The following is a 12,862-nucleotide window of genomic DNA, read 5'->3' on the forward strand; positions in this document are numbered from 1 at the left end:
ATGTTCGTAAGTTATGGGTGTCTAACCACCATTGGGTTGTTTTAGCTCCCGATGTTTCGGCACTGACTGAAATATTCCAGTAGTGTGAAGAAAAAGATACAAGAAACCGTATCGGTCTAATTTTTCCTGATACGAAAACCACTACTAATATTACTGTCGGTGTTTTCACTACACTGTAACTGTACACTAGATGTTCTGTCGAGAAACTACACTCACGGTGTCAACATGCATTTATTCAACGGAGCTAAAACTATCCAAACGACGAGACCCGTCGTTTCGGCGTGGTTGTCCACCGCGGTGTTCTCGCCGCTCTTTTCCCCCTTTTATTATAAAAAACCCTTATGTTACGAACATTTTATGTTTAAAAACCACGACAATTTAAAGTTATATAATTTTTTAGCTATTAAAATTTGTATACACAGAATACACGTGTTCATTAATATGAGCGCTCGTCGGAACTGCCAGGAATTACCACGTGCGTGGAGGTCCTGCCAAGTGGGCACCCTAGTGAGTCTGGCGAAGCAGGTGGTTCACTTTGGCAGGAGTCACCCGCGTCTGCGAAAGCCGCCAACTACAATGTTATGACTGGTTTCTTTGTTTACATTTGGAAACTGTTAGCACGGCTAATCATGTGTATGTTGATTGTGGAATTTTCATTCAGATCAATTTTATTGTTTAGACAAGAAACATCTGCGAACCTTGGATTTTGTATATAAGTGTGTACTAATGTTTTGTTTTAGAGCCACGTTTGTTTCTTGTATGTTTTTGGTGTAATAAATACAAATGTTGGAGTGGAAACTTACGATTCTATACACTCTGTCATTTACAAGTCTAGATTTTAACTTCCTGAATCTTCTACGGTTTGATAATAAACAGTCTCCCTTTACCGTATTTTGTGTGTCTTAATTTCTTTCATTATTATAAAAGATGCTGATTATGAGAGTAGCCGCAGTAGTTGAGAAAATAAGGAGTAAAAGGTTAGCGTAGTATGGGCAAGTTATGAGAAGGGATGAATCGCATTTAACAAGAAGGATGTTAGTTATGAATGTGGAAGGGTATACCGATAGAGGTAGACTTAGAAAGAGATGGATAGATTGCGTGAAAGGAGACATGATCAAGAAGGGAGTGATGCCTGAGATGACGGATGATAGTGTTATTTGGAGGACGAAAACCCGGTGCCCCCTACGGGAGTAGGATTAAGCAGGGGAGATTATGAAATTATAAAACATGTCATTGTGCTGTTATTCAGCCGTAGTCCATCAAAAGTTAGATAGTATTCGTGTTTGTGTTAATCGTGCCGTGAGAAAGTCCGTATCCTGGAGGCGAGGTGGCTCCGGGAACTAATTAGTATTGCCTCAGTAACCGCACACCGCCGGCCATAGTAACAACTACGGGAGATATTATTGGTTGATTATATGAATTGTGAATATATTTACATTACTATAGCTTCTTATGGAATATAATACGGAATTTTCATGTTACATTATTTATTTATTTTAGTAAAACATGTATCGCTATTAGGTTTACTTGTGGTTGCTCCTTGATTCAGAAATGAAAGGAAAATTTCAAGCTAAGACATTTGTCAAATTATAACTAGGTCATACAGTAAATACACATACGTTTGTAATAATGATCTATTTTTTTTTGATACAAATTATATTAGACTAGCTATTGCTCGTGACTTCGTCCGCGTGAACTTAAAATGTAGCATATTAAATTACCTTATTATCGGTGTAAGAATTTTACGTCTCAGTAGTTTTTAAGTTATTGCAATACATACAGATATACAAATCTTTCCTCTTTATATTAGTACTAGCTGTTCCAGTGCGACTTCATCCGCATGAAATGTCAAAATTCAAATGCACAAATGACAATTTCTTCCTTGATGTTGGCAGCAATATATGGTCTCTTTCCCACAAAACGATTTTTGTCCAAAATTATTACCCCCTAAGTGTAATGGCTTGAAAATATATAGCCTAAAGCGTGACGTAAGTGTAGGGCTTTTTATTAAAAAAAGAACTATTCAAAAATATGCTGTGATTGCTGACATCTTAGGCAACAAAGAAGTGTGTGTTTACGCTTTATTATAATAGTATAGATAGAAAATATATATAACTAGATAATTTCCAGTTTAGGGGGTCATTAAATCTTGGTTAATTACGATATTCATTTAAGTGTGAATTTCAAACTATGACTGAATATTTTTTTTAATCATAAACTTAAAAAAAATCTCCAATCGATTTATTTCAGGTGACACTTATAGGTCAACACTAGAGGTCAGTTGTGCTAACAAAAACAATCGCAAATTCCTCACTGAAGCCCGCAATAAATCACAAATGTTAGCATACATTACGTTATGATTCAGTCGGCATAACAATACAGTATTTGTCCTGCGTGTACGCATTGAATACACGATGGGATACGATTTACGAACATGACACATGTCAATACGAGATTTAAAGAGAAAGACAAGCAGGTTTACACTTTATGCGGCGCGTGCTTGCGGTTTTCGTATTTCGATATCGGAATAAGTTTGACTGTCGAAGTATAAACCGATGAGGATATACGCGTAAGTAGAAATAAATTACGGCTCACTAGCGCCACCTGTCAATTTACAAGATCTTTGTTGTATTGTAGCTGTAATTTTTTTTATATTCTCTAAATCTTAAGTAGTATACACATTTTCTAAAACTAACCGCGATATTAACGCCTTTTACCGGGTCAGATGTCTTTGTTTGACTGTGTTAATAATTAATAAATTGATAGTTTCGACTTTGAAAAAACTGGACACTTTTATTATTTTAAGGTTATTTTGTAACGCAAGACGTTAATATGCTTATAATAATAAAAAAACCGTGCGGTTAACGCGGAACTTTCTGTTCCGCGTTGTGGAACGGTCTGTCCTCGGCGGTATTTTCAAACCAATAAGACTTAGGGACTGCAATTTCGTCAAAGGCCGGCAACGCATCTGTAGTTCCTCTGGTGTTGCGGATGTCCATGGGCGTCGTTGACCACCTCTGAGTTCCCGCCGCTCGTTTGCCCCCTTCTCTCATTAAAAAAACATATAGTAAGTATAGAATAAAATTGAGAAAAGCTTTCACTCTAATTGTATGAAAGTATTTTGTTGTGTGTATTGTATGTTAAATGTATGACAAAGAGTTTCCTAAAGGTCTTCCTGCTTACGGAAACAATTCGCGTAAAAACCAATACATTACTCATACTCTATCTTTTGAATATTTAAAGTGAATTGTATTATTTGAAATATAACAGTTAAAATGTTAGCTAAATGAAATGGGTTCTTTTCTTATTACATGGCTCATGAACTTGTTTGGTCAATTACGAAAAACAGATAGAAATAGATGAAAAGTTTCATAATTTGATAACATATTTATTGAACATTATAAATTACAGAAATATAAACTTAATTTTGATATGACAGGCGTTTATATTGTCGTGTGATTTAATGTTATTCTAGAATGAATACTTTACCTAATGGATATAGATTAGACAGGATCCAAGCTAGGCTAGATTTTATCAGTACAGGATGGAAATAAAAAAACTACGGGGATGTGAAGATCGGTTATAATCTTGTAAGGATGAGGGAGTTTTGAGGGCTCTTCTACGTAAGCTTTCCCTTTGTATGAAGTAACATTAAGTGCATGTGATGTTGATGTTACTGATACGTGTAACTTAACGAAGGTTCTACCTTCAAGTGTGTATTTATTAACTTTTTTAAATGTAAACTTTAACTGTATTCGAATAAATTGCTTATTGAGATTTAAATATGAAATTAATTACTCTCATCAGTTATTAGTAAAGTTCATAGATTAATAAAATTAAAATTAAAATTGGGAAGACTTTAGAATTTGGCCGCCATTTTGGACGCCAACGCAACAATGTTTGTATGAAGTTAAATCTCGTTTGATTGTTTAAATGTTCACAGGACGAGTTCCATCCGTTCATAGAGGCACTCATGCCTTTTGTAAAGTCCTTTTCGTACACGTGGTTCAATTTACAAGCGGCAAAAAGGAAATATTACAAGAAACACGAGAAGCGGATGAGTCTCGAGGAGGAGCGGCATACTAAATATGAATTGCAGGTATATTTTCATGTAATCTTACTTATAAATGGGATAGTTTAGATGGATGGATGTTTGTTAGATTTTGTAGCCTAAGCTGAACAGATTTTGATGAAATTTGGAATAGATGTAGAGTATAGTTTGGAAAACACATAGGCTACTTACTTTTGTTTTTTTTACTCGCGGACAGAATCGTGGGCGAAAGCTAATAATAGAATTATGAGAATGATTTAAGAAGGAATGAAAGCAGGGGAAAAATTGATCAATAATAACATTTACAAAAGCTTCACCGATAGCCTCATGACGTTACGTGGTAACTGATGGTATTGTGCAGACGAGGGATGCGGTCGTGAGTGATGGAAGTATCGTCAAAACTACTGGACACGAGTTATAAATATGTCTAATTCCTTTATAATTCCCAGAAAGAAGAAGTAATTAGATTTATATCCAGCATTTAAAACTGCAAATGTGACAAAGGAACAGACGTATTTAGCTTCGAAAACTGTGTTATTTACTAAAACTAAATATAAAAGATATAATAAGATAAAAACAAGCAACATATCTAATGATGTTTATGAGAGAATACTTTATGTTTATTCTAAATTAACGACTTTTGTCTTTATTCTTCACTTCTTCTCACTTTAACTAGTAAATTATTTTATACCCCACTCTTAATACACTCTTTTACAATTCCAGAACGAAAAAGCAGAAGTGAAACAGAAATGGGCGTCACGTCTCCTGGGCAAGCTACGGAAAGACATAACACAGGATTGCAGGGAGGACTTCGTGCTTAGTATAACAGGGAAAAGACCCGCGGTCTGCGTGCTCTCTAACCCCGACCAGAAGGGAAAAATGAGGAGGATAGACTGTTTAAGACAAGCGGACAAGGTAAACACATACTAGTTCACCCCAACATGAAAGCAATATAAGCATGTATTGTAGAGGTTAAATTCCACTTAAACCTAAAGGACAGATCTACAAGTCCATCATAAGACCTGTCGTATTGTATGGATCTGAATGTTAGGCCACCAATGTTGCGAAAGAATGAAGATTGCATGTAGCTAAGTTAAGATAGATGTGTGGTGTGACAAGGGATAAAGTTATGAATTTGTATATTAGAGGTAATTCGAAAGAAGCCCCAGTGGTAGAGAAATTGTAATGTAAAAGGTTAGTGTGGTATGGACGTCAAGATGTTGAAATAAACAAGAAATTTAAGATTGAATGTGGGCTGCTAAGTCAGAGAAAGATCGAAGAAAGTATGGATTGATTGTAAGAGGATGAATTAAGAAGGGAGTGGATTCAGATATGACAGCTGATAGATTTCTATCAATATTTACAGTATGTGCTGCTCTTCCATACATTTGTATACATTTGTTTGGAAGAGCACTAAATACTGTGCCGACCCTTAGCGACAAGAGCAACTTGATGATGTATATAGTGTAGATTGCCTATATTTTTGTATACTAACAAAACTCTACTAAAATTTGATTTACAACTTTTACATGGCCGCTACAATCCAATCTATTTCTAGTTGACCATTTTTTTGTAGATAAGCGAAACGACCGAGCTCTAGAATCGTATTGTGACGTAAAATATTGTATGGTCCATAATAAACTATGGCTGAATATCGAGCTGTACAATATTTTACTGCCGCCATTCCCGGGAGAGTATGTCACCGGCAAGTTGTATAATCCGACTGTTTGCAATGTGCCCAGACATATAACAAATTGTTTATCTGACGAATTCATTTATAAACTAAAAATACTTTTATTATTAACTGCACAGTTTTAACTGTCTGGCTTTTAACTCCGGATGACTTGTACAGTTTAGCTGACACATTAAACTTTTCCTACTATTCAGTTTAAAATAAACAAACATGCTTTATATTTAGACAATTTCTAAAGATGATACATTATTTATCATTAATACAAGACGTTAAAAACAATTTGAGTTATCTGAGTAAATTATATACAGTCGGAGTAGAGAGTTTGCCGGTGACATATATGACCTTGTAGCCGGGTATAGTTTGAGAATGACTTGTGCATTACCGCCCTCGTTTGGGGAGAAACTTTTCTCCGATGTATTAATACTTGTCAGTATATTTACATTGTTAGTATATGATCGATCGGATATGAATTTAGTTTACTTGTACTTGTATGTTGGGTAATGAAATATCTCTATAATAACAACTAGTTGTTACTCATGACGTCGTCCGTGTGATTTAAAAAAATATACCCTATATTACTCAGTGATAACATAGCTTTGTAATGGTGAAAGAATTTTTGAAATCGGCTTAGTAGTTTTTGAGTTATTTCAATACATACTAAAATACAAAAATCCAAGTGTTACCTCTTAATAATAATAGAATAGATCAAGCTAAGATACGATTAACGATTGTTAAAAAGAGATTAGTGTTTGTTAAACTGAGTTTAACTTATTGCTTTGAATTGTCTGATCTCCATAAATTCGTACGTATGCTACTTTCTTATGTTATTTTTAATTCAACTAGGATAGTCGCGGACGTTAGCTAGTATATTTATAACCATGTCTGAAGTTAATTTATCAATGCCATTTTGTTACTAAAAATTAAAACAAATGAAAGCTGTCAAGGAAAACTGACAACAGGAAGTCTCTGAATGTTTACTTATTATCTAAAAATGCTCGTAACATAGTTAATGATTCTGTAGAAATACAATTTTTTTATTGCCGTAGTTAAGAGCGGGCGCACAATATTGACTAAAAATGACCCGAAATTTCGTCGCGCGATTTTGAGTTAAACTATTTAACTACGTCGTAGTCTTTGACTCCAAAAATCAACCAAAAAAATGGGACCCACCTGCAAGCATTACCTTTAGGATAAAAAAAGAATTATCAAAATCGGTCCACTAGCGGCGGAGTTATGCCGTAACACACATAAAAAAACATACAGACGAATTGAGTACCTTCTTCTTTTGGGGAGTCGGTCAAAAATATCGCACAAGTGTTGTGCGATTGTCCATTGTTTCGCAGTCAATTCAACTGTTTAGTTGCACAACTACAAAACATTAGAGGGCACCTCCATATAAGCTCATAAGAATCAAAGCGAGACTAAATAATTGGGTGTTAGTTTAGTTTCAGGTCCGCACCTCTTAGTTTTAGTTTCCTAGGTACGACTAGAAAACTTTTGTTCTTAAGTAATATAACAAATTGGTTTATTGTTTAGTAAATTAAAAATTCGGTACCGTGATTGGATATTTAAACACATTACTTACTAGCTTTCGCCCGCGACTCCGTCCGCGTAAAATACGATAAGATTTTTAGCCTATGTGTTCTTCCAGAGTATCTTCTACATCTGTACCAAATTTCATTGATATCCATTCAGCCGTTTAGGCTACAAACTCTAACAAACATCCATCCATCTAATACTTCGCATTTATGACATTAGTATGTTTTCAATTTCCAGGTGTGGCGATTAGATCTCGTTATGGTGATATTATTCAAAGCTATACCATTGGAGAGTACTGACGGAGAGCGGTTAGAAAAGCACCCCGAGTGCACACAGCCCGGCCTCTGCGTCAACCCTTACCACATCAATGTCTCCGTACGAGAACTGGACCTCTACCTTGCTAACTTCATCAACAGCTATGGTAATGGGAGCGACGGTCTGCCAGGTCTATCGCTCACTTATATTAGCTTAAGTTGGGAGCTAATGTTAACTAAAACTAATTTAGCTACACACTAACAGTAATCTTAACTAAAACTAATTTAGCTACACACTAACAGTAATCTTAACTAAAACTAATTGAGCTACACACTAACAGTAATCTTAACTAAAACTAATTTAGACAACTAACAATAATGTTAACTTCTTATCCTGCCCTTTGTTACAAACGGCAAATAATTCAATACAATTCTATTGGTCTAAATCTAAAAACTAAAACTAATCAATTTTAATTGTTAAATTATGTTGGTTTTAGTTTTTAGATTAACCACTATGCTAAATTATGAACTAAATAAAAAAAGGTTGTCGTTATCCGACTAGTACCTGTGTGTAATGTAATAGGTATTTAGTTTACAATGTCAACTAACTGTTGGTCATGCTAACTTAGTTTAAGAAACTAAAAAAGTATTACTAATTTTAGTTAGTTTATTGTGATTGTGTTTTAAATTTTAAGTTTATTTTTTCATCAATAATTTAAAAGAAATTTCAATTGAATTTTTAATATTTATACCAAATCTTAATTGGTTTAGTTTTTAATTAACATTGGCTCGCTAACGTATATTGCTAAGTTAGATATCACGTTAACATTTTTAAAAGTTGCACCTTTTGTAAATAACTTATCACTTTACTTGTGATAACTTTTATTCGTATAATTTCATGCGGATAACAAAGATTATGCAAAGATAGAGTTACATCACGTCTACGACTAAAGTTGTGCTGACTACGACTAAAAAAGATTTAGAAATCTAATTTAGTCTAAATCTTTTACCTCCGCTTACTAAACAAAATGCTTTTTTAATACATGGAGTAATTTAACTTCATTTAGAGGTTCGTGTTGACAATTACTTTGGGTTTCCATTATCAAAAGACCTGTATAAAAACAATTAGTATTTCCGAACAGTATAAGTAACCCGATGTTATTTCAGATATCCTAAGCGGTTCTCTGTCGCCCCACCCTCCTAGGGACAAAGAGAACGAACACGACGCTAAAAGTAAAGGTAACCGCGTCACCCGGCTCGTACCCGTGTTGACGTGTCGTCACGGACATGTGACGCCTTGTGACATGTTCGTGACGTGCTCGTGTCGATGTTGTGTCGTTCTCGTAGCAGTTGTCGGGCTAAGAATGATGTCAAAGATAGGATATGGTTCTTTTTACAGATATTATTCAGAAGTATCAGTTTCAGAAACATTTACAGATACAGACGAAAATACAAATGAAAATAGAATAAGAGAAACCACAAATAAATTAACATAAAATATAAATCTGATTATCAAAGTAGCAGACTATCGGAATTCCAATTTGAGCCTAATATTCTAATGTCAATAAATCTAATTTAGTTAAATTTTATTCGATAAATCATTTTTAGCCACAAAAGACGCTGCAGCGAGAATTTGTGATTGGATTTTGCACAAAAAGATGTTGTGATTATCACCTTTAGTTTCAAACCTGCATTTATTGAAGAAATATCAATAATTTTTATCTAATCCCAGCATTGGTTGCACTCACAATTCATTGCTTTTGTTGTAAAGAAGTTTATTGATAGTTTTAGTAGTCGGTGTTCCTTCTCTTTTACTCTTTTATATTCTTCAATGTTAAGGCTCTTCATGATCCTTATTTTAAACCTTTAAAATATTTTATTAAACATAACAAATTTACTAGAAGAGCTTTGACGTTAACTCTTTCAATGTTAAGTTAGTTTTTCTAAAACTAATTTAATCTTTCTTAGCTTTGTGTGATTCTGTCGGTGTTTTTGTAGTTTTGATGAATTGGTGTTTAGTTTTGATATTTCCCTTGTAGATTTAGATATTCTACTTAGTCGCTAACCGGGCGACTGAGGTGTGCGGCCATATTTGTATGCTGTCAGTTTAACTCCACTGGCAGTTTGAAAATCAAGCGTAATAATAGTCGAGCGTTTAACGACTAAGTGGAAATAGTCCCTTATGATTTATAGTTGAATTTCGATTACATTAATTCCCAACTAACCTTGCTCATTGTTAAATTGTTTCTATAAAATAATATTTTTTATTTTTTATTTCTAAGCTCGTCTGTGGTTATTTGACCCTTGTGTTAGCTGTGTAATTACTTAAGATCTGATTTCTCCATTTTTAATGATATTAATGTTTTTTAAGTTTTTGCAAATTCTCTATTATCTTAATTTGAACGATGCAACATTATTGTCATATGTTATGGTTCAAATTATGATTATATTGTCTTCGTGTTGAATGTTTCTAGTTGCATACAGACTAATTTTATATTTAGTATTTGCTTGTTTTTAATTAGAATTTTCTACTTCATCGATGTTACCATGTAAATCGTACAAAGGAAGGACAAAACAAGCAAATTTTAAATAAACTATAGCTGTTGTGACCCCACCTCCATAGTTTTTTTACCGAGAGGATCCCTGTGTATAACGCGAAGTGCTGGGTTGCAGGCTATACTCACAATCCATACAACGGTGTCATATGCAACGATATTATTCTAGCAACCGGTGTCTTCTCATCGAAGGAACTATGGAAGTTGAGTAAAGGTATGTTATGGTAGCTTGCTACAGACGATCAGTTCAAGTAAACAATTGAACTGTTTACTTAAATTGAACGTCTGTAGCGAGTTTAACGTGTTTCTTTTAACAATAAAGCGATATTTGTGTCAACCCTACGCATAATTTCCTAATACGGAGAGTTGTCGATGACTGGTGACGTAATATAAAGAAATTTGTATTTAATCTGTTCACTCTAACCTATTAAAGACGCATCGATGATTTGAATTTTTAGTTTTATTGTAATAATTTCATATTTATATATATATATATATATATATANTATATATATATATATATAAATATGTTTTAAAAATATTTCATAGGTGGTAGACGCCAGCATGAACATCTGACCGCAATATCACGACCACACAGAAGACAGACAGTTGAAATGATTGTGCGTTTCGTTTTTATGAATTCCCTTCTTTTGTTATACGGGAGAGGGCGAAGTAAATTTGACGGAGAAGGGGACGCAAGTTAAAGGGAATCACCTGTGATAATTCTTAGCTTCCCCTTCTCTGTAGATTAAAGGTAGAATGTTTATGGGATGGGATGTTTATGGGCAGCGGTTGTCACTATTACGACGAATTCAGTCGCTTTTGTAATTATCCACTTTATGGTATGAAAACTACTTTTTTCGTTTAATTCTTTATAAATCTATAGTTGTCCAAATATAGAAGAGTCGGGTAAAACATTTCAGCGTCCATCCTACAAGAGACGGGGTCAGAGTCGCCCGGCGGGTCGGGCATTAAGCTGGAGTCGGGCTACTACTGCGGGTACGGCAGTCCAGCTCCGCCCGCCTTCGAGCCCCCTGCGGAACGCGCTACGCCATCCACTATGCTGGTCGGGCAATGCTTCAGTAAGTTTAACGTATATTTGCATATCTATCTGTCCTTTTCTTGACAATAGTGATAGAAAAGGACAGGCAACTTATAGTATAGTAAATAAGGTTATCACACATGAAACGCTATTCATTTGTCTCAAGCAATACAAGTTTCGGTTTTATAATTTCGGTTTTCACTTATGCCAAAAACACGAGAAATCGACAACCATCGCTGTAGGTACACTATTACAAAAAATGCGTTGAAAAGTGTCAAAATCTAAATAAGGGCAGCGACACACCGTCGGTTGTCGCGCCGCGTATGGCGACGTGTATGTGCGGCATACTAATGATGCTTTTGTTTTATTCAATTTTATACGTCATTAATATGTCATTGACTTGTAGCGAATGATTAATTAACAATTATTCTGTTAATGGTGCAGTCTCATGACTAAATATGTGTTCGAGTTTCGATTGCAAATAAGTCGTAATTGCTATATAACTATTTATGGAAATTTGAATCCTATTACATTGTGTACAAGTTTCATTTTCGTTCTACACAGTCACTTCTTACTAATATTGTAAATGCAAATATTTAGATGACATGTAAATTTGTCTAGCAGAACACTTGATTTTTAATTTTTTAAAACCCGCGGGCAAAAGGTAGTCTATACTTCTATACTAATATTATAAAGACATGATTTGTATTTGTGTATGTATTCATTTCACGTAATAACTACTGGGCCGATTTTTAATATACCATTGGAAAGGTGATATATCAGTGAGTAACATAGGCTATATTTTTAATTATATTTTAATTTCACGCGGACGAAGTCGTGAGCAACAGCTAGTATATAATTTGTTTTGCAGGCATCCCGCACAGCTCTGCAGCGTTAAGCACGCAGTCGCCGCTGGTGCCATCTAATGCCATCTTCTACCAGCACGCGCCACCGCCCACAGACACGCACCCCACTGGTATAAGAAACCGATATATTAAACTACGGAAAATTATATTTCGAATAGAAATATTACATATTCTGGCAAATCAGTAAAACACCTACATCAGAAACTAAAATTGAAATAGTTCAGGATTGGATTTTTGATTACGAAGCACTTTTTTTTGGTATTGGGGAGGGAATCTTCAAAAAGACTCCCTTCTGGGGGGAAGACAAGGATATGTGCGGTTTGTACCTACTAAAATCCTTTCGGTGGCCAACCTTTAGGGCAATAGAATTGGGTTACGGGATCTCCGTGGAACTCACCGCAATCTGATCACGTGGTTAAGGGTTCGAATCCCGATATTCGACTATTACCGTCATTCCTTCACAAGGCTTAGTGAGACTGGAACAAGAAATAATAGTAAATTAAGTTTTTTTTTAAATATTAAAACCTCGTGACAGTTTATAATTTTCATAGTCAGAAATCTACCGTAACTATTAATAGTCATATTATATGATTCCAGCATCAGAGTTGTCAAACCAGCATTCAAGTGGGAAGTACGAGGGCGCGCCGCAAGACTCCCTCGGGGACTTTGTGACCTTCGTGTGTCAGGAGCCGCCCACTGACGTACAGCAGATACAGGTATTGTTTTACCACTAGGTGTCAGTAAATACTGCTCCATGGACCAACAATTACACGTTCATATCACCACAAGTAAGAGTCTGTAAAAACTGAGAGTTACTGCTCGAAGGACCAACAATAATACGTTCATTACTTTCCCAAGCAGT

At 35.0% G+C, this 12,862-nt stretch overlaps 1 protein-coding gene across 1 annotated transcript in view; it reads left to right on the plus strand.

The window, feature by feature from the left end:
- Positions 1-12,862, plus strand: part of LOC106111268 (nuclear factor 1 X-type) — a 39,349-nt gene that overhangs the window by 24,852 nt on the left and 1,635 nt on the right. The window contains exons 2-9 of the mRNA XM_013293293.1: positions 3,944-4,099; positions 4,775-4,966; positions 7,521-7,728; positions 8,705-8,776; positions 10,211-10,306; positions 11,016-11,174; positions 12,006-12,110; positions 12,598-12,716. Of these exons, the coding sequence (XP_013148747.1) occupies positions 3,944-4,099; positions 4,775-4,966; positions 7,521-7,728; positions 8,705-8,776; positions 10,211-10,306; positions 11,016-11,174; positions 12,006-12,110; positions 12,598-12,716 (1,107 nt within the window). The remainder of the gene's footprint in view (positions 1-3,943; positions 4,100-4,774; positions 4,967-7,520; positions 7,729-8,704; positions 8,777-10,210; positions 10,307-11,015; positions 11,175-12,005; positions 12,111-12,597; positions 12,717-12,862) is intronic.

The sequence above is a fragment of the Papilio polytes genome, unplaced genomic scaffold (genome assembly GCF_000836215.1).
Source record: "Papilio polytes unplaced genomic scaffold, Ppol_1.0 DF824169.1, whole genome shotgun sequence".
In the NCBI taxonomy this organism is placed as follows: Eukaryota; Metazoa; Arthropoda; class Insecta; order Lepidoptera; family Papilionidae; genus Papilio; species Papilio polytes.